Below are 26,607 nucleotides of genomic sequence, written 5' to 3'. Positions count from 1 at the left end.
AAAGACCAGGTACTAGGTGTTCAGGGATTCATCAGCAAGGTCCCAGCTTTCTGCCAGTAAAGAGTCAACTTCGTTCAAACTTGATGGGTTTGAAGGCAACGGCATCTGTCCTCGGTCCTAAATAAAGTGCTGCCCCCTGGGTGGAAGGTGAGCCCCTTCTCCCTTGGGCAGATGTGCACTTCGTTTGTTCCCTGCGGGAAGAACTCCTTTTGGAGGACACTGTCTCATCTCCATGTAATCCTTACTTTGTAAGCAGCCAGAGTAGATAGTATGCCCCCTCTCTCAAACACAGAAAAGCTAAGTCAGAGGTGCCAAGGCCCATGTGGCTCTGGGAAGGCTAGAACTTGCTTCCAAGTTTTCTGTTTGTTTGTTTGTTTGTTTGTTTGTTTGTTTTAACCTCCAGCAATGCTTCCCCATTTACTGTGTGGTCTCAGCTCCACCCTGGATGCAAGAGCAAGGATAGAAAGTGGGCTGCAGCAGTCACCCCTAGGCACGTGACACCAGCTACTGAACATCAAAGACCAGAGCAGTCAGTCTTCAGGACCCCAGCAGGGCAAGGGACTGATTGAAGATAGAAATGAGCTGCAGAGCTCAGTGTCTGGCATACATGCCAGGTCGATACAAAGCCCCCGAGGTCTCACGTAGATCATCATTCTCAATGGGTTGCCCACTGGGATTCATTGGTACCAAAATATAAACCTCCACCTCTTTGACAGCTTGAGTGGGGAGTATACTGCCCTGAGTATAAGTGCTAGACAATAGGCTCTTGGCTGGAGGTAGGTGACATACATTTTTGAGACCAGAAGGTCTTTTACCCTGGAGTCCCTGAGAGTGCATGATCCGTTCTGTGCCACAGAGAATGGCAGGCTTGTTTAAGTGTGCATTTACTATCAGAGCTTTGGGGCAGGGATATTTCAACATATGTCCCTTTGAGCTTTTGAAATTTTGTTCTATGTGATGTTATTACCTATGCAAAAAATGAATGCAATTACTTTTAAAAATGGCTCTTCTCCGTGTGGCATTTGATTGGTGCGGGAGCTGCTCATACAGCTTTAATTGCAGTAATTGTAAGCTCAAAGTTCCCTCCATAATTCATCAAGTCAATAAGCCTCTATTATGTATCCAACACTATAAAGCCATCAAGCCAAATACTTGACCTCTCCCTTCTTAAGTACAATATGCTTCTGAAATCTGGTCTTCATTATCGGTCCCGGGGAGGGCTTGGTTAACTTAACAAAGAGTTGTTTGGAAGACTGTCTTTCATCAACAGTGTATTCTAGCTCTTTGTTGTGAGTTGGGGTTCCCAGACCTGAGCCCCAGCACCTCTTCTCTCCTTAAGGTGGCACCTTCTCCCAGTTTTGTCTCTTGTTTTCATTGGGTGAATGTAGACTCCAAAGTATATCCAGACTGCACAGAAATGGCGCGGTCTTCCATTCCTTCTCTGGTGAATTTTGAAGGCATGACTTCTCTCCTCCAACTCATAGGGTCTCACTCTGTAGCCCTGGCTGGCCTGGCCTCAGGTTCAGACTGGCCTAGAACACACTATGTAGTTGAAGATGACCTTGAATTTCTGATTCTCCTGCCTCTGCTTCTCAGGCTGATTACAAGCAGCTCAATACCTGCCTCATTTAATCCTGCCCCCTTCCTTGGGGGCTACCCAAGGCACATAGAGTACCTCAGCCTAACACTAGCTCTGCTCACCAGCTAATACAACATTCCTGCCTGGGACAAATGTTACTGAGTCCCAGCAGTGCCGGCTGCCCTCTGCCCTCTGTCCAGCGCTGTAGCTCTGTGTGGTACCCCATCTGTGTGGTACCCCATCTGTGTTGTTACCTGAGTAGGATCACTTGCACTCCTAAGCTGCATCTTGCTCAACCTGTCTGTCCCTGCCAACTATTAGGCTCTTCCTGGCCCCACCTGAATAGTCTCCTTGTCCAAAGGCGGCAGCACTTTTGTGGGCCAGCTTCCTCTGCATCCTCAGGTTTGGGCCGCTCTTCTTGCTTGTCTTGATCCCACTCACCGACCTGAGGTGCTTATGCAGCCAGAAGCCGATGACTTCTGCCTCTGGAGCGACAAATCTGCTGCTGGGAACCAGAGGAGGGGGACAGTCAAGGCGGGATGGGGGAGGTGAGCAGAGTCATCTGCAATTAGCAGATAATTAGCGCTGCTGACCCTTGGGGCTCATCAGCGCTCCTGGGGCCGGCCCCCAGCAATCAGCCAGGGCAGGTCGAGAGTGTCAGGCCCGAGAGAATGAATAGGGCTCATCAGACGCGCTGGAGCCAGGGAGCCAATCAGGGAAATTAATGGAGAGAGAGAGAGAGAGAGAGAGAGAGAGAGAGAGAGAGAGAGAGAGAGAGAGAGAACACGAGAGACAGACAGATAGACAGACAGACAGAAGAGATAAGGATAAAGGCAGGGAGTGAGAAAATAGAGTAAGACCGACTGGGGTAGGGAAACAAAAAGAGAGGACTAGGAATTAAAAGGAGTGAAACCAGGGTGAGAGAAAGAAAAGGAATGGAATGGAAAGGGTGGGAGAGAGGTGCAGGGGAAAGGTGAAGGAAGGGTAAGTACTTGGTCACAGAAGCGAGAGGTTGGAGATGGAGGAGAAAGGAGGGAGAAGGGGCAAGAGTCAATGCTTAGAAAATCGAGTCCAGGGCAGAGAGTGCCAAGGGGCTGGGAAGACAGTAGGGAAGCGGTCGCCCACGAGTGGCCCCAGGCGCGCACGGGGCCCTGGGCGGAGAGCGCGCCCCCTGCTGTCTCCCGTCGCGTCCCGGCTCCTAGGGACCGCCGCGCCCTGCGCCGGCCCGGGGTGGGCTGCCGGCCGGAGTACGTCCTCGCAGCCCGCGCACCCCCGCCCCGCCGCGCCCCGCTCGCCCTTCGAGCGGCGCAGAGCCGGGGCCGCGTGGGCTGAGCCGGGAGCAGGTCCGGGCGCAGGGAGGGGACCTGGCCAGCTGCCGCCGCAGCCTCCTCGCCCGCCGCAAACTTTCACAAAGCGGCGGGTCCGGCCTCATCAATCTGCATTAATAATAGTTGGTTGGGCCGCGGGGGGCGGGCGGGGTCCCGGGCCGGCCGGGCCGCTGGGAAGGCGCGGGGCGCGGGGCGCGGGAGCCGGGCGCGGCGGCGGGCGGAGGGAGCAAGTGAAGCGTAATTTGAGGAAGATGGATGAGTCCGGAGGGCGACACCCCCAGCCCGCCCGCCCGCCCCCTCCCTCCTTATGAGCGAGGGAACGCGGCGCCGGAGCCACACTGCGCCGAGCCCGCGCCCCGCCGCCACCTCGGCCCGCGCGCCCGCAGCGAGCCCTGCGTGTCCGCGCGGGGCGCACGGCGGGGCCCGGGCAGCGCCATGCAGAGAGCGGCGGGCGGCGGCGCCCCCGGGGGCAGCGGCGGAGGCAGCGGCGGCCCGGGCGCCGCCTTCTCCATCGACTCGCTCATCGGGCCGCCGCCACCGCGCTCGGGCCACCTGCTCTACACCGGCTACCCCATGTTCATGCCCTACCGGCCACTCGTGCTGCCACAGGCGCTGGCCCCCGCGCCGCTGCCCGCCGGTCTGCCGCCGCTCGCCCCGCTCGCCTCATTCGCGGGCCGCCTGAGCAACACCTTCTGCGCTGGCCTGGGCCAGGCGGTGCCCTCGATGGTGGCGCTGACCACTGCACTGCCCAGCTTCGCAGAGCCTCCTGATGCCTACTACGGACCCCCGGAGCTCGCCGCTGCCGCCGCCGCCGCCGCCGCCTCTACCGCCTCACGGAGCAATCCCGAGCCCGCGGCCCGGCGCACCGAGGGAGCGCTGGATGCCGACGAGCTGCTGCCGGCGCGCGACAAAGTGGCTGAAGCCCCGCCGCCCCAGCCGCCGCACTTCTCAGAGACTTTCCCGAGTCTGCCGGGTAAGTGTTGGGACCGACGTGGGTTCGACCGAAAGGAAGTCCCAGACCGGGACCAGTCCAGAACTCCTACCACCTGCTTGGAGCCCTGGAGTGCCAGATCCCAGCTCATGAGCAGTGTTCGGTCCCCAACGCCTCCAGGAACCCAAAGCCCTGCTCTGGCCTCACCCGTGGCACGCTTCTGTCGGCATTGTAGTCCACAAGCCTCGCCCTGCCTCTTTTTCAGAATCCTTTCGTTTTTCCTGAGGGCCCCAGCAGGACATTTGGGGGCAACTGTCAGTTTAGAATGTGGGGGCGCATTGTGAATCACCCCCTCCGCACTCAAATGGTGGGCATGGGCTTTGTGGAGGCAGGGCAAAGGAGGGTCTGATGAGCCTGTAGCTTCTTCCCCTTAGCAGAGGTCACTCTAGAATTCTCATTTAGACTAGACCTAAACGTTGGAGAACCAGGTAGGGCGCTGGACCAGGGCAGGCTAGCACTAGAGATGCTAACGGCTGCTAGAGTTGGGTGTGGCATAAAGACCAAGAGTTGAGGATCCTGCTAAGGTTCAGCTGACAGGTCATTCTAGAGCCCTGGGAGGATGCCCTCTCCGCGGAGACAGGCTGTATGTAGTAAATGGACCCTGCTCAGAAGCCATTCTCTCAAAGTCCTCTTGTCCTGCCTTGCTCGGCATCCTAAAGCCAAAAAGCGGTCTCCTAGCCAGGCAGAGCCAGGTGTGCCGAGATCAAGGCTTATGCAATCTGGTGCCTGTGCAAGGGTAGAGAGCTTAAACTTCCTTCATGCTGGGATGAGCTCACTTCTGCTCCACAGTTCATGGCACCTAGCTCAGCCGATGGAAATGACCCAATGGGTCTGGAGGATGACCATTGCAGAGGCAAGAAGAAGGTCCAAGAGTCATTGGCCGGCGCAGGCAGGCGATTCCTGATGACAGGCTTCTGCTCCAAACTGCCCACGGGGCTGTCAAGAAGCCTGTCTTCCAGTTTTGATTTAGTGCTAGGCATTTTGACTGTGGGGATTCATCTGTTGTTAATTCCTTTTCTAAACTGGTTGACCCAAGGGGATCTGAAGTCAGAGCAGAGACTCCTCAGGAGGACCCTGAGTAGATGACAAATACCTGGAGATAGGAGACACCGTCTTCAGGACAAGAGATGGGGCAGAGCAGGGTAGAGTGTGGCAGAAGGCAGAGCAGCAGGAGCCCCTTAAGAAGGAAGGATTGGGGTAGTTCAAAAGCAGGAAAGAACAGGGCTGGCTACTGAAGAGGTGCTGTGGAGACCACCCATGAGGCCTGGGGTGGAGGGTAGAGCCAGGCACAGAAGAAAGCCTGGAGCCAGGGAAGGAGGGAGGAGACCCACAGGTGGAGGGACACTGGGGGTGTGTGCCCTCACTGTGGGAGCGCAAACAGCTCATCCATCCACACAGCACCAGGGTCCCCCCGCTCACCTCTCCACTCATGTATAATGGGGGTTCTTTTCTGAAATAAACCCAACATTGGCTAGTAAACCAAATATAGCAACAGAAGAAGAGGACAGGAGAGAACTACTGAGGAGAAAGAGCTGGTGTGTGTGTGGGGGGGGGGTGCAGAGGGTGAGGTGACGACAGGCACACACTGACCAGAGATCTGTGGGAAGAGGAACTCTGGGCTGAAGGAAAAGTGAGCAACCTCACTGAAAAAGTGTGTGAGGAAGAGTTCTGTCTCAGGAGGACTGGGAGAGAGCTAAATAAAAATGCCAGGGCGTGCGGAGAGTTTCAGCACCGGGAGTAATATTCTCTAGACGGGGGTTTCGGGACCGAGGACGAAGACAGGCTGGCGTCACAGGCAGGAAGAAAGAAGAGATTCTCTGATCTAAGAAAAAATGTAATCCACAAGAAAAGGAGCTGTGTGTGCTGCTGGAGCACCGGGAAGGGGCTTTGTTGGCAATATAATGGGAAGGGAGGGTGTTGACAGTTTCTGTGCTGAAGGTCATGCCCCAGCCTGGGAAGATCTGTGGCAGTATCACCGTGGGGACCGGGGACCGGGGACCGGAAGAGCAGTAAGGAAGTCAGGCTTCAGAGGGGCTGGAACCTGGCTTCACCCTCAGTTCAGCCGTCCCAGCCCTTGGCCAAGCACCACTCTCTGCCTTCCCAGGTGTTAGTTTCCCCTGACGAGACAGTGGAAAGAAAAATGTGCAGTTGCTGAAACGTTAGGCATGAAATCCATCCGGGGAATGACTGCACATGGCCACCGAGGCTGATGGGAAATGGAACCTTCTGTTGGGGGACTGTCTCAGAGTACTTGGGATGGAGTAGGAGAGTTCTTCACTGTGCATGGGACAGGAGCCTCCAGAGAAAAGAGTCTGGGAAGGAATACAGTCTTTAAAATGGCAGAGGGACAGCTGCTTTCCTGGTGGGGATGGGTGGGTGGCATGGGGCTGAAGTTATTGCTCATTCACACTTGTTGAGTTTGTGATACACAATCGCTAGCCTCTTTAAATGACCTGATAGAAGAGCTGGGTGTGGTGGCACCCATAACTAGGAGGTAGAGGCTGTCAGAGGATTTAGAGTCAGCTACAGCTCCATATTATGTTGGGGGACAGCCTGGGTTACTGGAAACCCTATCTTTGAAAAGAAGAGAAAAGAAGAACACTTCTGGTGACGACGGGCCGATTTGGAGGATGAAAAAGTTCTATACTTTGGGAATTACAGGAAAATATTTTCAGTTGGTTCAGAATTAAGACAGATGTCACTCTCTATGAGAACTGAGGAAGAAAACGCCCTGAACTTCATCATAATCTGACTCTAGGGGTAAGAGCTATATTAGCAAACGGGGTGGGGGGGACTATGTCAAGAAATGATGGACCGGAAAAGCCCTGAGAATGGGAGATTGAAAGAGTTCTAGGCTTGGAGTGTGGGGTGCAGTGGGGCTAACTGGGGGCAGCCTTTTACTAGGACTGACGAAAAGGAGAGAATTTGGATGTGTAGGGAGGATTAAATATGGACCAGTGGGGCTGGGGTGGTAGAATGCTTGCCTCGAATGTGCTCAGTACACACTTGAGCTCTCGAATACTCACACACACACACACACACACACACACACACACACACACACACACCAACAGAAACCCAAAGAAGTGAGAACTGACTACAAGAAATATCAAGTAAGCCATTTATTAATAAATGTAATTTAAAGATTTCACTAGCCACATTGAAAAGATTAAAGAAACTAGTGCAGTGAACAACAATCTTATTTAATCAAATATGTCCAAAATATCTTTTCAGCATTAATGCATATAAACGTTTGAGTGACATGCTTTGTGCCCTCTTTTCATACCGTCTTTGAAATCAGGGCATATATTCCCCACTCCCAGCTTAGCTGTCTTCAAACTAGCCATGTGCTGACGGAGACCCTATCAATACACCTAAAGAGTCTGTTAGAGCAGTCTCGTGAAAGCCGTGGGGGAAGGAAATGGGGTAGCAAATCCTCAGCATCCCAGGAAACGGGCAGAGGACAGACCAGATTCAGCCCCAAGAGGGTCTGAGTTGGTCTTGGGGATCTGAAGAAGTGTGTAAGCTCTGGCTGCCAGTAGTCAGTCACAGCTAATGCATGTGCCAGATATGGCAAGGCTGTGCATCACACAGCTGATGGCCGGGAAGGATGCTGTGTGCTGGGGAGTAATGGAATAAAACCATCCTTTGGGGAAAATCCAGACCGGGACTTCAAACGGAGAGTATCTGGAGTATTCCACTTGAAGGCTGGACCTCTTGGGCTGGACAGTGAGTAGGGGTGGGTATGCCATGTGTAACCATTAGATAGGTGATAAATACAAGGAGAGACTGACATTAGGCATGATGCCTATGTGGGATACAGAACAAATGAAAACATTTGTAGCTAGGGTGGTGTAGAGGATGAGAGAGTGTGAGGGACCAACCTGGGAGATGTCAGTGTAGGGAGCACTATTTAAAAAAACAAAACTGAACAGGTAAGGATTTGCTAATTTCTGAATGGAGATTTCAGTAATAATGGTAATCACACGGGGGATCAGGAAACTTCAGAGCAGTGTGGTGTTCAAGGGCTGATTGCTGTAAGCTAAGCGCCTGATTGTAGCTGGGGAACATTTTTATATGACCATTAATTAATTTCTGAGTAGGTGCCCATTATGACTGTCAAGATATGATATTTATCTGTGAGAGGGAGACAGGAAATGACGTGCTATAGAGCCAGGGCTTTCTACTGTTAAAAACAAGAGGAGATTTTTTTTTTTTTTAGGTGATCAAGACCTAGAGTATATTTTCCTAGAACTTTTGAGAAAGTGCACAGAAAGATTGATTGTTCCACTGACTTTTTATTTTGTTTTTTAACACAGGGTATCATTCTGTTTCCCAGGCTAACCTCAGACTCACTGTGTAGCCCAGGCTGGTCCTCACAACAGTCCACCTGCCTTAGCCTCCCAAGAGTTGGGATTAAAAATGTGAACTACCATGCTCAGCTTGCGTAGTTGATTATTTACATTTTATTTTTACTTTATCTTTCTGAAATAGTTTATTTTATGAATGACATGCATATATGCACAGAAGTCAGAAGACTGTTGGGGCTCCCGGAGCTGGAGTTACAGGTGGTTGTGAGCCACCTGGTGATGTGGGCGCTAGGAAGAACAGTGTGTGTGCCTAACTGCTGAGCTGTCTCTCCAGATGAGACAAGGTCTTGGGTATCCCAGACTGGCTTTAAACTCCCCATATGCGGGATGACCTTGAACTTCTGATGTTACAGCCCCAGCTGTAACTGACTTCCTTTCACTTCACTTCTGTCCTCTCCCCTCCCCTCCCTCCTCTCCTTTCTCTATGTAGCCCTGGCTGACCCAGAACCAGGCTGACCTCAACTCACAGAGATCTGCTGCCTCTACCTCCTGAGTGCTGGGATTAAAGGCGTGCGCCACCACGCCCAGAACTCCATTGACTTTTCAAGGAAGACAAAAGTTGGGTTAGAGAAATGGTGTCAGCTCTTGCTGTCAAGTCCAAAGACCTGAGTTCAATCCCTGGGCACTACATGGGAGGAAACTGACTTCCAAAAGTGGATCTTTGACCTCCATGCACATGCTCACACAGACACACTAAATAGTAACATAATTATAAAATTTAAAAACGCAAGCATGGCATTCACTTAATATAGTTGAAAAAACATTATTATTATATTTTTTAGCAGTTCTGACTCAAGGGCTCAAGTCTCAGCTTTGTCACTGTTTTGCTGTGTAATTTTGAGACCTGCTCCAGTTAGAGAATATTTTATTGTATGTCTGTTATGAGCCGAGTGTGTTCAAGACCCTTTGGGAGAAGTCACTGTCACATAACCTCTTCAGGCTTTTACTTTCCTCGTGTAGATCAAGTTTTCATCGAGGTAATTTTGTGCATGTACGTGTGTGTGTGTGTGTGTGTGTGTGTGTGTGTGTGTGTGTGTGTGTGTGTGTTGTTTGGCTGTGTTTCGTTTGTTTGCTTGTTGTGGTCTGCCTGTCTCTGGATTAAAGGCGTGTACCACACCGGCCACTGAGGGGATCTTTGATGTCCCTTTCTATTCCTAGACCAAGTGTTTCAAGCAGGGATCTGAACCTGAGCTCCAAGGACCTCCTTTCAGGAATCTGTTGGCAGGGTGGGAGAAGTCACGTCTTTATTCTTGCTGACTCCTGGCTAGAACTTGGTGTGTCCTTTATGTGTGATTGTGGAACAAAAACCCCTGATCATCTCAGCAATACATGAAGTTTTTTCATGGATAGAATTCACATGTTTTCATGAAGGTTTACATTCTTTAGAGAGATAATGCTTCTCATGTTAATAAAGAAGCATGATTACATGACAAGATTAAGTCTGAATATTTGATAACTGTATTTTTGAAAGTATTTTGTTTTAATTAATTTTTAAAATTTATTTTATTTTATGCATATGCATGTTTTGCCTGTATGTATGTATGTGTACCGTGTGCATGCCTGGTGCCCACCAAGGTCAGAAGAGGGCATCTGATACACTGGAACTGGAGTTATGGATGGTTGTGAGCCACCATGTAGGTGCTAGGGACCCAACCTGGGTCTTTAAGAGCCAGTGCTCTTGCTGGGCATGGTGGCACATGTTTTTAATTTAATCCCGGTACTCAGGAGTCAGAGATAGGCGGATCTCTTAGTTCGAGGACAGCCTAGTTTACAAAGCAAGTTCCAGGACAGCTAGGGCTTTTGTACAGAGAAATCCTGTCTCAAACAAACAATAATACTTTTATATGCCCAGTCATCTCTTCAACTCCTTTATTTTATTTTTCAGGATTTTATTTTATTCGGGTTTTTGTCCTGGTTGTCCTGGAACTTGCTCAATAGACCAGGTTGGCCTTGAACTCAGAGATCCGACTGCCTCTGCCTCCATCGTCCAGCCTATTTTTAATTATATGTTAATATGTGTGACTATATGTGGATATTTACACATGAAAACAGGTGCCTTCTGAGGCCAAAGGGAGGTATTGGATCCTTTGGACCTGAAGTTGCAGACATTTTGAGCTTCTGGACATGGCTGTAGGAACTGAACTCTGGTCCTCTGCAAGAGCAGTTTATACTCTTAGCCCCTGATCCATTTCTTCAGCCCTGGATAACTGTGTTCTAATATGATTGGCTTCCAGTATAAAACTGTACTCTGCCTCGTAGCTGAAGCTGAGATGGGGCTGGTAGGTTTTATCCACTTGCCTCTGGAGTTCCTGGTACAAAGAGCTGAAGAACCCCTACGGAGTGGCAAATCCCAAAGTTCCTTTCCTGAGACGCCCTCTCATTGCTGGTAGCACCGGAGACTTTTGCTGGGGGATTGGAACAGAGCTTCGAAGGTGTGACTCGTGTGGGGCGGGGCTGCTCCTGCAGCAGCCCACACATGTGGAAGCATGTATTACACATGATTAGGGAGAAAATTCTTTTTCTTTTTGGTTTTTGAAGACAGAGTTTATCTGTATAGCCCTCTCTGTCCAGGGACTTGCTTTGTAGACCAGGCTGGCCTTGAACTCAGAGATCCACCTGGGATTCAAGGCGTGTGCCATCACTCCCAGTTTAGGAAGAAAATTGTTTCACTCAGAGTAATGGGCAGGGAGCAGGGAGGCTGTACTGGGAACAGTGGGGGAAAGACACCAAGAATAGTGGGAGGAGCCAGTCAGGCACGCGGGGAGGGATTCGAGGCCATTTTTGCTCTTGAATAAGTTTGAGGTCAGCCTGGGCTACATGGGACCCTGTCTCAAAAGAGAGAGAGGGAGAGGGAGGGAGAGAGAGAGAGGGAATAATAAATGGCCGGCGTGGTGGCGCACGCCTTTACGGCCAGCTCCGGAAGCAGAGGCAGGCGGATCTCTGAGATAGAGGCCAGCCTGGGCTACAGAGAGACCCCCAGGCCAGCCAGGACACAGTGAGCTTCTGTCTCAATGCTGCTGCTTCTGCGGGTGGTGATGGTGAAATATTTCAACTGGGAAGAAGACGGAACATAACAATAGTATGAGCCAAGTGCTTTGCGTTGAGCTCCAGGCCGCTTTAAAAGACTAGGCGGCTGGAGAGATGGCTCAGAGGTTAAGAGCACGGGCTGCTCTTCCAGAGGTCCTGAGTTCAATTCCCAGCACCCACACGGTGGCTCACAACCATCTGTAATGAGATCTGGTGCCCTCTTCTGGACTGCAGACAGAATACTGTATACATACATGCATACATACATACATACATACATACATACATACATACATAAATCTTTAAAAAAAAAAAAAGACTGCAGGCAAGCACCCTCCCGGGAAGGTGGTAGAGGAGTTGGGTCTTTTCTGTGAGCTAACTTGACTTTGGGAAATAAAAATGAGGTGTACAAAGAGAGAGACTTAAGTGAGCACTGAGAAGAGTGGAGGTGGAGTCAAGAACATTACTTAGAGCATCTGTTCTCATGATCCTTCCACAGGGGTCTCCTAAGACCATTGGAAAACACAGATATTTACATCATGATTCATAGAAGCAGCAAAATTTCAGTTATGAAGCAACAATGGAAATGTCATGGTAGGGGCCACCACAGCATGGAGAACTATGTTAAAGGGCCAAAGCCTGGGGATTTAGCTCAGTGGTAGAGCGCTTGCCTAGCAAGCGCAAGGCCCTGGGTTCGATCCTCAGCTCCAAAAAAACAAAAAGGACCAAAGCCTTAGGAAGGTTGAGAAGCACTGACTTCGAGGAATGGGGAATGGACACCCCGGCTGGGTGGGGAGAAGCTGCTGTGTGTGAGTGGGTGTTAGAAGTGAAGGTCTGAGCCGGGCGGTGGTGGAACACGCCTTTAATCCCAGCACTCGGGAGGCAGAGGCAGGCGGATCTCTGTGAGTTCGAGGCCAGTCTGGTCTACAGAGAGAGTTCCAGGAGAGCCAGAGCTGTTACCTGTTACACAAAGAAATCCTGTCTCAGAAAACAAAACAACAAAAAAAGTGAAGGTCTGTGTGCATAGACCCAGGGAAGGCTGGGTTCCTAGCTGCAGAGGAGAGGCTGGCGGCCCTTGTGGAACTGTGAACTTGTGTGTAGGATGGGGAGTCGGGGAAGAAAGGCGGGTTAAGGGAGAGAGGCTTGGCTTTGTCTTGAGTGGTCTGAGTTGAATTCAGCCCTAAGCTGGTGAAAGCCACTGAGTAGGGTCTTCACCGGCCATGGAGCAGAGGAGAGTAGTGAGTCTCCTGTAACATCTGTATGAGAGTTGGGACCAGTGGGAACCATGGGGATGAGGGCTGTGAGAGGCGGGGTGGGGAAGCACTTGCAAACACCAGGACGGAGGGAGGCAAACAGAAACATTTGTGGCCTGAGTGTGGCAGCAGATTTCTGGACCGTGAAGTGCAAAGAGAGGTTAGAATGGGGGTCATGGTGAAGCAGAGCTTTCATAGGGAGCCTTAAGGAGAGACAGAAAAGTTCTGGTGACGGAATCCCGTGTATTATGCACCCACGCACAGAACCTCACAGTGTTGGCCACATCACCTCTCTGCTTCCTCATCAGTAAAATTAGGGCTTTGAATTAAGTTATCTTTACAGTTGTTTCCAGCTGTGCAATCCTGTTTGCCTTTTGATATGCTTGAGTTTATCCTTTGTTTGTTTGTTTAAGATGAGGGTGGGTCACAGTTCCAGGCTGGCCCAGAGTTCACAATCCTCCTGCCTTAGCCTCTCAATTAGCTGGGGTTAGAGGTGTGTGCCACCAAGCTTGTTTACAATTCTGCTTGATCCTTAAGGTTACCGTTATTAAGGAGTCATTCTTTTATTAAAAGGGGTGGAGGTGGAGAGACGGCTCAGCCATTTAGAGCACTTGCTGCTCTTGCAGAGGATCTGGATTCATTCCCAGCACCCATGTGGTGGCTCACAACTGCCTGTAACTCCAGTTCCGGGGGACCTAATGCCTCTTCTGATATATGCCTTGGCTCTTGCGTGTGTGTGTGTGTGTGTGTGTGTGTGTGTGTGTGTGTGTGTGTGTGTGTGTGTGATATTTAATATATATTAAAGGCACCTTGAACAAGGGGTCTGAGAATTCTATGCTTCCTGGTAAGGAGTGTCCATGGAGAAGTCAGAGGCCAGTTAGCTGTGTGCACAGTGTGGTGATGTCAGGCCTGGGTCTAAGGCTGCGAAGACATTACCATCAGAGACTAGGGAGGTAGAGCCGGGCTATGGCATCGCTGTGGAAGGGATTTGGGGTGTACCTGGTGTGGATGGAGGGTGGCAACCAGAGCAGGAGAAGCCAGGCTATGGAGTCTGTGCCTGACTTTCTGTTGTTGCCCGTCCAGGTTATAGATAACACTGGCATGTGGTCTCTTTACACAGTGTTAGCGACGGGAGGGTCACAGAGGCACCAAGGCAGGCTGTGCCCGGGAATGATGGGCATGGAACCAGTGGTGCTACTTCTTTGAGGAAGACAACAAAAGTAACCTGTAAAGCCCCAGTGGCCTTTATGAGGGAAGTGAGGGCCATGACATTTATCTCTCAGAGTTACCAGGTAAACAGGAAGGCCCTTACACTGAGTCCCAGACTTAAGAAAGTATTACTGGAGGGCTAGGGATATAGCTCAGTGAGCAGATTGTTTGCCTAGAATGTATGAAGCTGTGAGCCAGATCCCTAGAACTGCATAAAACCAAGTGTGGTGGCGCATGCCTTGGATCTAAGCACTGGGGAGGGAGAGGCAGGAGGATTAGAAATTCAAGGTCATTCCTTTTTTCAAGGTCATTCTTGATGAACAGTAGATTTGAGAGTTTGAGGCCAGCTTGGAGCTATATGATAAACTATATCAAAGTGTGTGTGGGGGGGTGAGCATTATTGGAGCAATGGCTCAGTAGGTAAGAGCATTGGGTTCTATTCCCATCAACCAAATGATGACTTTCAACCTTCCATAGCTCCAATACCAGAGGCCCCAACACTGTCTTCTGACTTTCATGAGTACCAGGCATGCATGCAATAAATAGACATTCACCAGGCAAAATACCCATACACACAAAGATAGATAGACAGACAGATGATAGATAGATAGACAGATAGATAGATAGACAGACAGATAGATAGATGATAGACAGACAGACAGATGATAGACAGACAGACAGATGATAGACAGATAGATAGATGATAGACAGACAGACAGATGATAGATAGATAGATTAGATAGATAGATAGATGATAGACAGACAGACAGATGATAGGCAGACAGACAGATGATAGATAGATAGATAGATAGATAACTAGCTAGCTAGATGATAGACAGATAGATAGATAGATAGATAGATAGATAGATAGATAGATAACAAATAGATAGGAACAGAACTATCATTGTCTTAGCTCTTCAAACAGCTGTTAGCTTTCCACAAAATTTTGTTGTGAGAGATCTGCTTCCTAGGGGTGACACAGGGAGGTAGCATTACTGACAAAGAGACATTTCCCGGGTGACGGTGCACACATTGGTCTGAGCACTTTGTGGGGAACAGGGAGGATGGAAGGTTGTGCTGAGTCTAATACAATCCAGGCTTGAATTTGTCTCTGCCTTCCCCCAATGCAGGAGAACAGAGACATTGACTTACTATGTAGCCCAGGCTGGCCCTGAACTGCCTTAGCCTCCCAAATACTGGGATTTCGGATGTGGCCATGGCCACCTGTGTGCCTGGCTCTTTCTCTTCCCTTCAGACTTCCCTGTCTCCCATTTTGACCCGAAGCTCTCTCCTGTGCCTCACAGGACTGATGGCCCCTTCCTCTCCAACCTTTTCTCCTGTCTGAATGCCTACGCTCCTATCTGCTTCCGTTCGATGTTGGGAGCAAAGCTGTTAATTGAATGATACTAATTCTTACTCTGGTAGATTATGGAGATGTTTAACTTCCAAATGAGTTCCAGACTAGGTGGTGCTCTGAGGAAGAGCTTCCAGAAATGGAGCGGGATTGTGTGGATGGAATGTTGGAGGTGTTGGGTGGAGGACCTCATGTGTCTGCTGTCTGGTGATCATTGTTGCTACTTGTGACAGCATCTCCACCCCGAATAGTGTAGCCCTGGCTATCCTAGAACTCACTCTGTAGGCCAGGCTAGCCTCAAACTCACAGAGATCTGCCTGCCTCTGCCTCCCAAGTATTGGGATTAAAGGTGTGCTCTACCACCTGCCAGCTCAGGACCACATTTAACTCAGGACTGCTTTGTGACAGTAGTTCAACCATAATTTTAAAAACATTTATTAATTTATTAATTCACTCATCATTTATTGTGTGTGTGTGTGTGTGTGTGTGTGTGTGTGTGTTGTTCCACGTGCCATCAGATTCCCTGGACACCAGAGTTGTGAGCCACTGGACATGGGTGCTAGGAAACTGAACCTAGGACCTCCAGAAGAGCAGCAAGTGCTTTTAACCACTAGGCCATTGCTTCTAGCTCCTCAACTTTAATTGAAGCTAAAATGGGCATTTGTTGATTCATAGAACACCAAAGTACCCAAGAGCATCCAAAGCTGCAGATGCTGTTGGGTTTTCCTTCCTCTCTCTGTCTTCCCCTCTTTCTCTCCCTAAAGCACCCATCCTGGAGAGAGGTAAGGGGACCCAATACCAGCAGTTCTCACCTGTCATAGTGCCTGCTTAAAATTCCTGTGTGTACAACTCAGGATGCTCACTCGTGCTCAGGATATTGCATGTCATTATGGTCCCTTCTAGCCACAGGCCAACCTGAGCACAGAAGCATAGGAAAATGTGATTGATGGGCTACCAGGTCCTGTACGGCCCAAGAGAAACAAGGCCCCAAAGAAGGGGATGTTGTCATTGAGCAAAGGGAGAAGGAAAAAATCACCAAGTCTGCTTGGTCCAGAAGGAGGGCAGCAAGCAGCATCTAGTGCCTTTCAGGATGGGGGAGAAACACTGGTGGGGAGGCGCCTGGCTCCTCACGGGCCGGTGAAGCTGCCAGAGGTCTGTGAAGAGGCCGGGAGGCTCTGAGAGACTGGGACCTGCGATGCGGAGGGCAAGGTGCAAAACTTCAACCCCTCCACAAAGCTGTGGCTTTTTCTTCCGACTCCAACCTAAGGAAGCTCTGCCGAGGCAGTGCTGGTCACCAAACTCAGGGCTTCGTGTGCACGAGGCAGACCCCACTAAGTAAGTAAGAGGCAGACTCCACTAAGTAAGTTACAGCCCGGTCCTCCCCCTCCCTCCTCCTCCCCTTTTTTAAGATTTATTTATTCATTATGTATACAGAAGAGGGCGCCAGATCTCATTACAGATGGTTGTGAGCCACCATGTGGTTGCTGGGAACTGAACTCAGGACCTCTGGAAGAGCAGTGCTCTTAACCTCTGAGCCACCTCTCCAGCCCCCGCTTCCTCCCTTTTGAGACAGCCTTACCCTGTAGCCCAGGCTGGCCCTTAAACTCACTATCCTCCTGCTTCAGCTTCCTGAGAGCAGGGATTGTAGGTGTGTGCTACTACACCCTTTTTCTCTCTCTCTCTCCTGTTTTGTTTTGTTTTTCAAGATGTGGAACTCACTCTGCAGTCCAGGCTGGCCTTGAACTCATAGAGATCCCCCGTCTCTCTCCCTCCCTCTCTCTCTCTCTCTCTTTCTTTTTTTTTTTTTTTTTTTTCGAGACAGGGTTTCTCTCTGTAGCTTTGGAGTCTGTCCTGGACTAGCTCTGTAGACCAGGCTGTCCTTGAACTCACAGAGATCCACCTGCCTCTGCCTCCCGAATGCTGGGTTTACCGGCGTGTGCCACCACCGCCCGGCTTATTTTTCTCTTTTTTAAAAAACTTACTTTTAATTGTGTGTATTTGTGTGTCTGTGTGTATCTATAGGGAAGTATGTGTCTGTGTATGTCTGTGTATGTGAGGAGGTGCATGAATTTCTCTGTGTGTGTTTGTGTGTTAAGTTTGCATGTGTCTGCATGTGGGTACGTGCATGTGAATGTGAACTCCCACAGGGGTTCTCCCTGGACCTGGAGTAACAGGCAATTGTGAACCAACTTAAGTGGGTCCTGGGAACAGAACTCAGGTCCTCTGCAAGAGCAGAATGTGCCCTTAGCCACCATTGAGCAATCTCTCCAGACCTAGAAAATACATTTTCAAAGAAAAGGAATACTAACTGGTAAGTTTCTATCACGTAAGCTCTCAAGGGCTGGAAAGGTCTGGTGGGAATTCTGTCATGAGAATAATGGGAGAATTCACTTGCTGAAGACAATGTGATGCTTGGTGACGGGCCCTCTTTTGAGGCAATTTCAGGAATCTTCTGTGAGCAGGCCAGGTGCAATTTCAGTGATTAAATTAGAGTCTGTGTATATGTGGAAGAAATGAGGCTTACACTTGGGTTTGGTAAGAAGGCTATTTAGGGCTGGAGAGATAGCTCAGTGGTCAAGAGCACTGGCTACTCTTCTAGAGGACCCGGGTTCAATTCCCAGCACCCACACAGTGACTTACAATGTCTCAAACTCCATTCTCAGGGGATTGGGGGCTCTCTTCTGGCCTCCTTTGGGCACCAGACACACATTTGGTACCAAGACATGTTTGCAGACAAAACAGTCATACAAATAAAAACAAACCACACAAGGAGGCCCCTGGGAAGGGCTGTTACTTCAGGTGGGAGGCAAGGGAAGAAACTCTGCTGGAAAGGCTAGGATTGCCAGGAGATTTCAGAGACGGAGGTTCTGGACATGGGACAATGTCCCTGGCTGTGGCACTTAGGAAAACCATTTCATCTTTCTACAATTCCACTTCCTTCACCTGACAGTCAGGCTAGCGACTCTGGGGTCTGTGCTGACAGAGTGGAGCCGGGCAAAGAAAACAAACATGGAGAAGCACTCTGAAAAGCCCAAGGTTACACAGGACACTGGGGATGGCGGAGGGCCACAAAAGGTTGCTGGGTCTGAAATAGCATGGTGTCCTGTTTGCTTTCTGTTGTTGCAATAGAGCAATCTGGGGAGGAAGGGGTTTATATGGTTTATATGTCCCAATTAGAGCCTGTCGTCAAGGGGAGCCAGGGCAGGAACTCAAGGCAGGAGCTAAAGAGAGGCCATGGAGGAACACCGCTTACTGGCTTAGTCGTGATTTACTCAGTCTGCTTTCCTATATAATCCAAGACCGCCTGCCCAAGGGTGGCACCACCCTCAGAGGTCTGGGCCCTTTCTCTCAATCATTAATAAAGAAAATGTTGCCTGGTGGTGGTGGTGGTGGTGGTGGTGGTGGTGGTGGTAGTGGTGGCGCACGCCTTTAATCCCAGCACTCAGGAGGCAGAGCCAGGCAGATCTCTGTGAGTTCAAGGCCAGCCTGGTTTACAGAGCGAGATCCAGGACAGGCACCACAACTACACAGAGAAACTCTGTCTCAAAAAAAGAAAAGAAAAGAAAAGAAAAGAAAATGTCCCCAAAGACATACCCACAGGCCAATCTGATGGAGGAAATTGCTCACTGAGAGTCCCTCTTCCCAGACGAATCTAGCTTATGCCAAGACAGAAAAACTAACTGGGACACGTGGGGCCTTGGAGCCACCCTGAGCTTGTCACAGAGCTGGGAGAGGCAGAATCGCAGTGATCTAGTGAAGGTTCTCCTGGTTATGTGGATCAAGGAATGCTAAGGGGTCGGAAGAGAGGGAAGAGATAGGAACGTTCCTTGTGGCGTGGAACAGAGAGACAATGGCATGCTGACCATGCGCAGATCAGAGGGATGAGCAAAGAATGATCTGAAGTGGCACTGAGGAGTCACAGACAGGGAAAGTCCTGGCCTGCAAAGGAGTGGTTCAGTAGTAGGCTCAGTGGTAGGCTAGTGCCCTGAGGACCGGGAAGTGCAGCTAGGTCTCTTTGGGGAAATGACCTGGGATTTCTCCCTCCTTTTGACCCTCACTGCTGGGGAAAGAATGGCTGTCCAGGGAGTTCACAAAGGGAGGGTCTTTGTCCTGGGAACTAAGTAAGGAAGTGGTGACTTTTTTCAGTCATCTGGACAGCTGCTTTCTTCTCAGCGAGCACAGAGCAGTCGCTGGGACACCAAGGGACAGCTCAGTCTGAGTGTTCCTGGGGTGTAAGTCTGAAGACATTCCTTCCATGGCACTCATTATCCTTGATGACTCCAGTGTGGAATTCCCACCTTTAGCAGGCAAGTCCAGTGCTGTCCCAGGCTGGCCTCCAGCCTTGAGCTCCCTGATGCCAGGATTTCAGCCGCGCACTATGATGCCCAGCCTCAGCAGTATGTATTCTCTCTGCTGGGAAAATACCTCCCCTAGATTCTGTGTGGCTCCTTTCTAGCCCAACTGGACCCCTTTTATCCCTTTGATTTTGAGATTATACCATAATTACGTCATGTCTCCCCTCCTTCTCCTCCCTCCAAACCCTCTCACACACCCCTCCTTGTTCTCTTCCAAATTCATGGCCTTTTTTCATTAGCTGTTGTTATATACATGTATGTATATACATGAATATTATTAAATACGACCTACTTGGTCTGTGTAATGTTACGCATATGTATGTTTTCAGGACTGATCACTTGTTACTGGATAAGCAATTGGTGTGCTCTTCTCATGGAGAAGGCTCTTTCTCTTTAATCCCAGCACTGAGGAGGCATACACAGGTGGATCTCTGGGAGTCTGAGTTCAGCCTGGTCTACGTAGCAAGTACCAAGACTGCCAGGGCTACTTAGAGAGACCTGGCCTCAAAAGGACTTTTTTTTAGATGTTCGGTGGCATCTTGTTTTGTCAACCAAGTCCATTGTCAACTGGAAGTTGACTTCTGCGGGTCTGATGTCTGTCTAGTCCAAATTCCTCTAAATCAAACTTCACAAGTAGAAAATTTTCCAGAAAGGTTTGACAGCTAGGCACGATAAACCAGACCCATGCAATCCCTCAGCAGGCAGAAACAGGAAGACTGCTGCAAATTCAGGATCAGCCTGGTCTCTACAGCAAGTTCCAAGCACAGAGCTCCATTGAGCAAGCTTCTGCCTAATGCTCGTTTTTGTCAACCACAAAAATGTGTGACTTGTTTTGACTCTTTCGCCGTTGACATTTATTATGAAGCAGAAGGAAAATGGCTTACATTTATTTTCTTCCTCCTCCTCCTCTTCTTCTTTAAAGCAGTCCTGGCTGAGGGTCTTACTGTGTACATCAGACTAGCCCTGAATCCATAAAGATCTGCCTGCCTCTGCTTCCCATGTTGGGATTAAAGCTGTGTGCCATCGCACCCAGCTGCATTTCCTTCCTTCCTTCCCTCCCTCCCTCCTTCCTTCCTTCCATCCTTCCTTGCTCTTTCTTTTTGAAAAAGATTTTTTGTTTTACGTGTGAATGTTTTGTGTGCATGTATGTATATATACCATGCTCATCCTTGATACTCCAGGAGGTCAGAAGAGAGCATCCACTCTCCTGGAACTGGTGTTATGGATGGCTGTGATGAGCCATTGTTCCAGCCCCCTGAATTTCTTTTTAACTAAGTTATGTGGAAATGGTGAGCTGAGTGAACTTGCTGCCTGCCAAGGCCTTTCTTCTTCCTCGGGTGGCTGAGTAGCTCACTCATTCCATCCAGGTTCTCAGTGTGCCCTCTGCTGGTGGAGCAAAGAGCAAGTGACAGCAGCAGATGTGTCTGTACTGGGGGCTGGGGCCGGGGGATGGAAATGGTACTGTTCAATTTGTCGTTGCCCCCCCCCGCACCCCCCTCCCTGTTTGCCTTGTCTCTGTATGGAACTCAGCCTTTCACTTTGTCTGGTTCATCATTTAATTTTCTGCCACTTCTGAACCCCATTTCCCACTGGCTTTATTCTCCTTTCTGCCTGCTTCTCCCTCTCCTTCGGTCTCCCCTCTTTCGGGGCCCTTCATTGTTCCAAACGCTGTCCTCTGAGGCCAGTGGTTGTGTGTTCCTCTCAGCTGCTCCACCCCCACTTCGGTCTAGAGGTAGCTTATCAGAGTCTTCAATGTCACGATCATAAAGGCACAGACAGATACTCATGCCCCTGCCACTCAGTGTCCCACCGGGATCAAGAAACAGAGAGAGGCCATGAACCCTTGCTCCTCATACGGCTTTAAAAGCGGCACTGAGGGTGGGCTGCTTGTGTGGGCTGGAGTTTCTGGATCTGTCTGAAGACAGAGGGATGGATGAGATGATCTCAGGGGGCTCTGCCAGATCGAGGAGCAGGGAGCCTGCTCTCAATCATCATCAATTTAGATTTATTGGAAGCCCCCCCGGGGGCTTGGCACTGTACTAAATGGCTCTATCCTTCAAGCCCTGAAATCCAGTTTCTGCCTTTTTAACACTGTTTAAAACATTGCACCATTGGGCTATGTTTTTGTTAACGTATTATTAATTACTGCAGAGTATTTTTTAAAATTGAAACCATAGGACTTAGTAATAGTGTTGGGACTTTCTTCACTTCTTCTAGCACCGTGAGATCCTACAGGATTCCTCTGTGTGGGAAGATCTGAGGCACACCGGACGCTGGGGTGGTATGAACAGAGGAGGAAGTCCACTGGTGCTGGGAAAGGGTAGAGTTGAAGGGGCTATCTCAGGAGGGCCTGAGAAAGGGAACTGATGGAGAGAGGGAGAAAGCAGGCATGCATGCACTGGAAATAGCTGTTTTCATGTGTTAAATATGTATTAAATGCCTACTCTCTAAGGTAATTTTTAAGATACCAAAGCTATAACCATGAACAAAATATGACTGAAATCCATATTTTTGTGAAGCTTATATTCTAACAGGAAGAGACATAGTTTGTTTTGTTGTTGTTGTTGTTGTTGTTTTGGTTTTTTTGGCATTTGTGTGCCCCCCTTTTTGTTTTTCAAGACAGGGTTTCTCTGTTTAGCCCTGGCTGTCCTGGAACTCACTCTGTAGCCCAGGCTGACCTCAAACTCACAGAGATCCGCCTGCCTCTGCCTCCCAGGCACTTAGATTAAAGGCATGTGCAACCACCACCCAGACATAGTTTTTTTTTTTTTGTTTTTGTTTTTAAATAAAGTGAATGGAGTTGATGTCACATATTATGGCAGCAGATGAATCCAAGAAGCATCTAAATTCTAAGAAGATGACGAGGAAGAAGGGCCAGCCTGAAGGAGCCAGGGAGGAATGGGGTGTCCCCAACAGAGAGAGGGCTGGGGATGGGTGGGCACAGAAGACAGGAGAACCACCAGAAGAAGCCAGGTGGGTGAGGAGGTGGGTGAGGAGGTGGTGAGAAGGGCCCGGCTCAGATCTGAGGGGCAGATTTGTGGGGGGTAGGGGTGGGGCCATGAGAGGGAGAAATGAAGAGTGCTGTCATGGTGGAGTCTGAAGATGGGGGGAGGATACCTCCAGGCCAGGTGCAGAAGAATGCTAAGGGTGAAAAGTGGAGAAAGGCTGAGATTTCCATTTGGGACTTGAGAAATCTGAGTCTGCGAAATAAAAAAAAAAAAAATGGTGTGAACAAAATCCCTTAGCAAGAGGAAGGAGGGCCACCCATGCCCTGAATCTTTAACAAAATATTTATTTGTTTTTGTTTGATTATTGTATGTATATGAATGTTTGTCTGCATGTATGTCTGTGCACTATGTGTGTGCAGTGCCCATGGAGACCAGAAGAGGGCGTCAGATCTCTTGGAACTACAGTTACAGGGTTTTTTTTTGTTTGTTTGTTTTGTTTTGTTTTGTTTTTTTTTGGTTTTTCGAGACAGGGTTTCTCTGTAGCTTTGGAGCCTGTCCTGGACTAGCTCTGTAGACCAGGCTAGCCTCGAACTCACAGAGATCCACTTGCCTCTGCCTCCTGAGTGCTGGGATTACAGGCGTGCACCACCACCGCCCGGCCTAGTTACAGACAGTTGTGAGCCACGTTGTTAGTGGGTCCTGGGAATTGAACACTCGTCAAGCAGCCAGTGCTCTTAACCACTGAGCCATCTCTCCAGCACCCAGGCCTTAATCATGAAGAAAGAAAACAAAGTGTTTGTGGCCAGGGCTGAGGTAAGGTTGGCGCTTTTTAATTTTTATTTTATTTTATTTTTTTAAAGACAGGGTTTCTCTGTATAACAGTCCTGGCTGACCTGGATCTGGCTCTGTAGACCAGGCTGGCCTGGAACTCAGAGATCTGCTTGCCTCTGCCTCCCAAGTGCTGGGATTAAAGGCGTGCCTGGCAAGGTTGGCACTTTCTCTAGACATCATGAGACACCTGAATGGCAGGCTGCTTATGGGAAGATAAGGGGCAGTTTGTAGCCTGGCTAGGCTGCTGCAAGCTGGGGCCGGGGCAACATGAAGGTCCTGACTGCAATAGTGGGGCTGGGGGCTTGGCCTCAGCGTCAAAAGCTGCCGTGGCTCCTGAAAAGGAGTGGGCACGAAGGAACACGTGTGGGCTCACTGGGTGGAAACAGGTTGCTGACTATAGGCTCAGTGGGAGGGGCTGCAAAAAGGCAGGACCATTCTCATCTGCCTGCCTGTGGGTGCCATGCCTTTGTATACCCCTTATCTTCTACGCCATTCACTGCAACCGAGACCCAGTTCCCTCTGAGCTGTAGTCTCCCCTCTGAACACACCTAAGGAGTGTGAGTGTGGTGTGGGGGATGTGGGGATGGGGGTTGTACTACTGTTCTCACCCAGTCTACCTAGGTTATAGCATCCTTGTGTTCTTCCCTTACTGGTTGGTGGGTTGTCTTTTGGATTTCTATTGTTTCCTTTTGGCAGAAAACTTTGTAAAACTCAAATACTGAAAAAAATATTTAAAGGAAATTTTGTGTGTGTGTGTGTGTGTGTGTGTGTGTGTGTGTGAGAGAGAGAGAGAGAGAGAGAGAGAGAGAGAGAGAGAGAGAGTGTCAGAGGACAGCTTTTGAAAGTTGGTCTCATCTTTTCACTATGTGAGTCTCAGGGACCAAACACAGGTCAGGCTTGGCAGTATCATCTCTCCGGCCCTCTACCTTAGTGTTTTGAGACTGAAACTGGAGCTTATTTTAGCTAGACTGGTTTGCTGGTGCCCTCCAGGATCTATCTCTGTCCTACAGCTGGGAGCACAGGCATGAGCCACCACACCTGACCACATGTGGCTCTTTACGTTGGTGTTGGGGATCCCTACCCAGTCCCTCATGCTTGTACAGCCGAGTCACCTCCCCAGCCCTAAAAAGCACTTGAAATGCTTTGTTTGCAGTGACAAAAACATCAGTGGATCCGAGTAAAACCAGTGATTGATTTGAATTTTAGAATTGAGTATGGATTAAAATATTTACACCCTGCGACAACAAAGTCACCCACTAGGAGTCAAGATGTCTTCCCACATTCCCTTCTCTAGTTTCTCCTTGTCACATTCCCACATTCCCTCCAGCCTTCCCTGCTGACACCAAGCTCTTCTACGAAGCCTCAGGAAGCCTCCGGAAGCCTCCATGGGTGCTGTGCAGGCGGCCCTGGCCAGGGTCTGTGCAGGGGAGAGATGATGGCATGCGGATGATTTTAAGGATGAGCCCTAGAAAGGGACCAGGGGGCCAAGAGACAGGGAGACCGTTCAGACACAGATAAGGAGATGGCAATGCTGGGAGCCTTCCATCAGGGCAGTCTGGTTAAGAAGGAAACCAGCGCACACCTTTAATCCCAGCACTCGGGAGGCAGAGCCAGGTGGATCTGTGAGTTCAAGGCCAGCCTGGTCTACAGAGCAAGATCCAGGACAGGCACCAAATCTACACAGAGAAACCCTGTCTGGGGGTGGGGTGGGGGAGAAAAAGAAAGAGAAGGGGAACCAGGTGGACAAGGAGATTTCATTCTCCGGTCTCTGGAATTTCTTGGCTTCAGACCTGGAATGAGACCAGATGACTGTAAAGTTTCCATCTTGACATAAGATTCTGTGTCTGAGGAACTAAGAGGCAGGATAGCACTTGCTCTTGGGGCTGGAGAGGATTCCTGGGAGCACACAAAAGCTGTGTGTAGCTCCAGTTCTCTCCAGCCAGCTTCCACATTATTTCATCCTGGGACTGCAGGTCTGGGTTTGGAGGGTGGGTGTAAGTGCAACACTGGACCTCAGGTGGGTACCAGGTTTGGAGGGAGCTGGGAGGTGGTAGGGGGCATGCGAGGTGGTAGGGGGCATGCGCTGGGCTGGTGGGAAAGCTGAGGAGGGGATCACTGGCATATGGGTTGCCTCCCTGCTTTTCCATAGTGAAGCCTACTGGTTAAAACCTGTCTTCCCATTCTTTGTCTCCTCTAAACCTTTTCCCGCTCCCCCTTGGATGTCCATCCGGTCTCTTCTGAACCATCTCTTCCTCTCCGAATGTGCTGTTTCCTATTGTCAACTGCTCGTTCCTGGCCATGCTTCCACGTGCCTCTCCTTCTGCATCCACTGGTTTCTCCATCCACCCCGCACAGCAGAGGGGAAGGTGTACAGCTCAGATGAGGAGAAGTTGGAGGCCCCGGCAGGAGACCCAGCAGGCAGCGAGCAGGAGGAAGAGGGCTCAGGCGGTGACAGCGAGGACAGCTTCCTGGACAGTTCTGCAGGGGGCCCAGGGGCTCTTCTGGGACCTAAATCGAAGCTAAAGGGAAGCCTGGGGACTGGCACTGAGGAGGGGGCACCAGTGGCCACAGGGGTTACCACTCCTGGGGGGAAAAGCCGAAGGCGGCGCACAGCCTTCACCAGTGAGCAGCTTTTGGAGCTGGAGAAGGAGTTTCACTGCAAGAAATACCTGAGCCTGACAGAGCGTTCCCAGATCGCCCATGCCCTCAAGCTCAGTGAGGTGCAGGTAAAGATCTGGTTTCAGAACCGCCGGGCCAAGTGGAAGCGCATCAAGGCTGGCAATGTGAGCAGCCGTTCCGGGGAGCCCGTGAGAAACCCCAAGATTGTGGTGCCCATACCTGTGCATGTCAACAGGTTTGCTGTGCGCAGCCAGCACCAACAGATGGAGCAGGGGGCCCGGCCCTGATGGGGCTCCTGAGGACCGGAAGGCAAAGATCTGCATCTGGGTGCTGCCGCCTAGAGGGGTGTGGTGGACCCTGCTGGGGAGAGGTCAGCTGTGCTCCTGGATTGCAGACACGGGTGCTTGGCCTGGGACTGCTCTAGAGACCTCAGAACTGGCGGTCTCAGGGGTGCAGGGTTCAAATTCTGATCCCCGAGAGCTTCTGGAGCAGAAGTGGACTCCTGGGGTGGGGATATGAAATGCCCAGGACCTAGGGGTTCCATGGCTAAGGCCTGAAGGGACAGCTTCTAACAGAGGGGAGAAGTCCTGGGTGGTACCAGCCTGGGGCCACAGTTCCTTATTTATTTTGTGTAAAGTTTGTATATATGGAACTATTTTGTCTGTCTGTCTGTCTGTCTGTCCCCCAAAGGGGACTGAGGAAATTGCTTCCTTGAGCTTTACCCAGTTTGTCTCGCCCTACTA

At 50.1% G+C, this 26,607-nt stretch overlaps 1 protein-coding gene across 1 annotated transcript; it reads left to right on the top strand.

The window, feature by feature from the left end:
• The first annotated feature begins 3,130 nt into the window (after nucleotides 1–3,130).
• On the top strand, nucleotides 3,131–26,297 carry Gbx1 (gastrulation brain homeobox 1). Its single transcript, XM_036180489.1, has 2 exons — nucleotides 3,131–3,880; nucleotides 25,601–26,297. The coding sequence occupies exons 1-2, from the start codon at nucleotides 3,163–3,165 to the stop codon at nucleotides 26,149–26,151; spliced, it is 1,269 nt and encodes a 422-aa protein (XP_036036382.1). The 5' UTR covers nucleotides 3,131–3,162; the 3' UTR covers nucleotides 26,152–26,297.
• The last annotated feature ends 310 nt before the right edge of the window (nucleotides 26,298–26,607 follow it).

Source organism: Onychomys torridus, chromosome 3 (genome assembly GCF_903995425.1).
Source record: "Onychomys torridus chromosome 3, mOncTor1.1, whole genome shotgun sequence".
Classification (NCBI taxonomy): domain Eukaryota; kingdom Metazoa; phylum Chordata; class Mammalia; order Rodentia; family Cricetidae; genus Onychomys; species Onychomys torridus.
The sequence above is the reverse complement of the archived record's forward strand: the minus strand, read 5'-3'. Positions and strand labels throughout refer to the sequence as shown.

Excerpts from the sequence above, each read along its gene's own strand:
- Gbx1 (XM_036180489.1), top strand. The coding sequence starts at position 3,163 with ATGAGTCCGGAGGGCGACACCCCCAGCCCGCCCGCCCGCCCCCTCCCT. Across the intron at positions 3,881-25,600 it reads GACTTTCCCGAGTCTGCCGG|CAGAGGGGAAGGTGTACAGC; the intron begins GTAAGTGTTGGG and ends CACCCCGCACAG.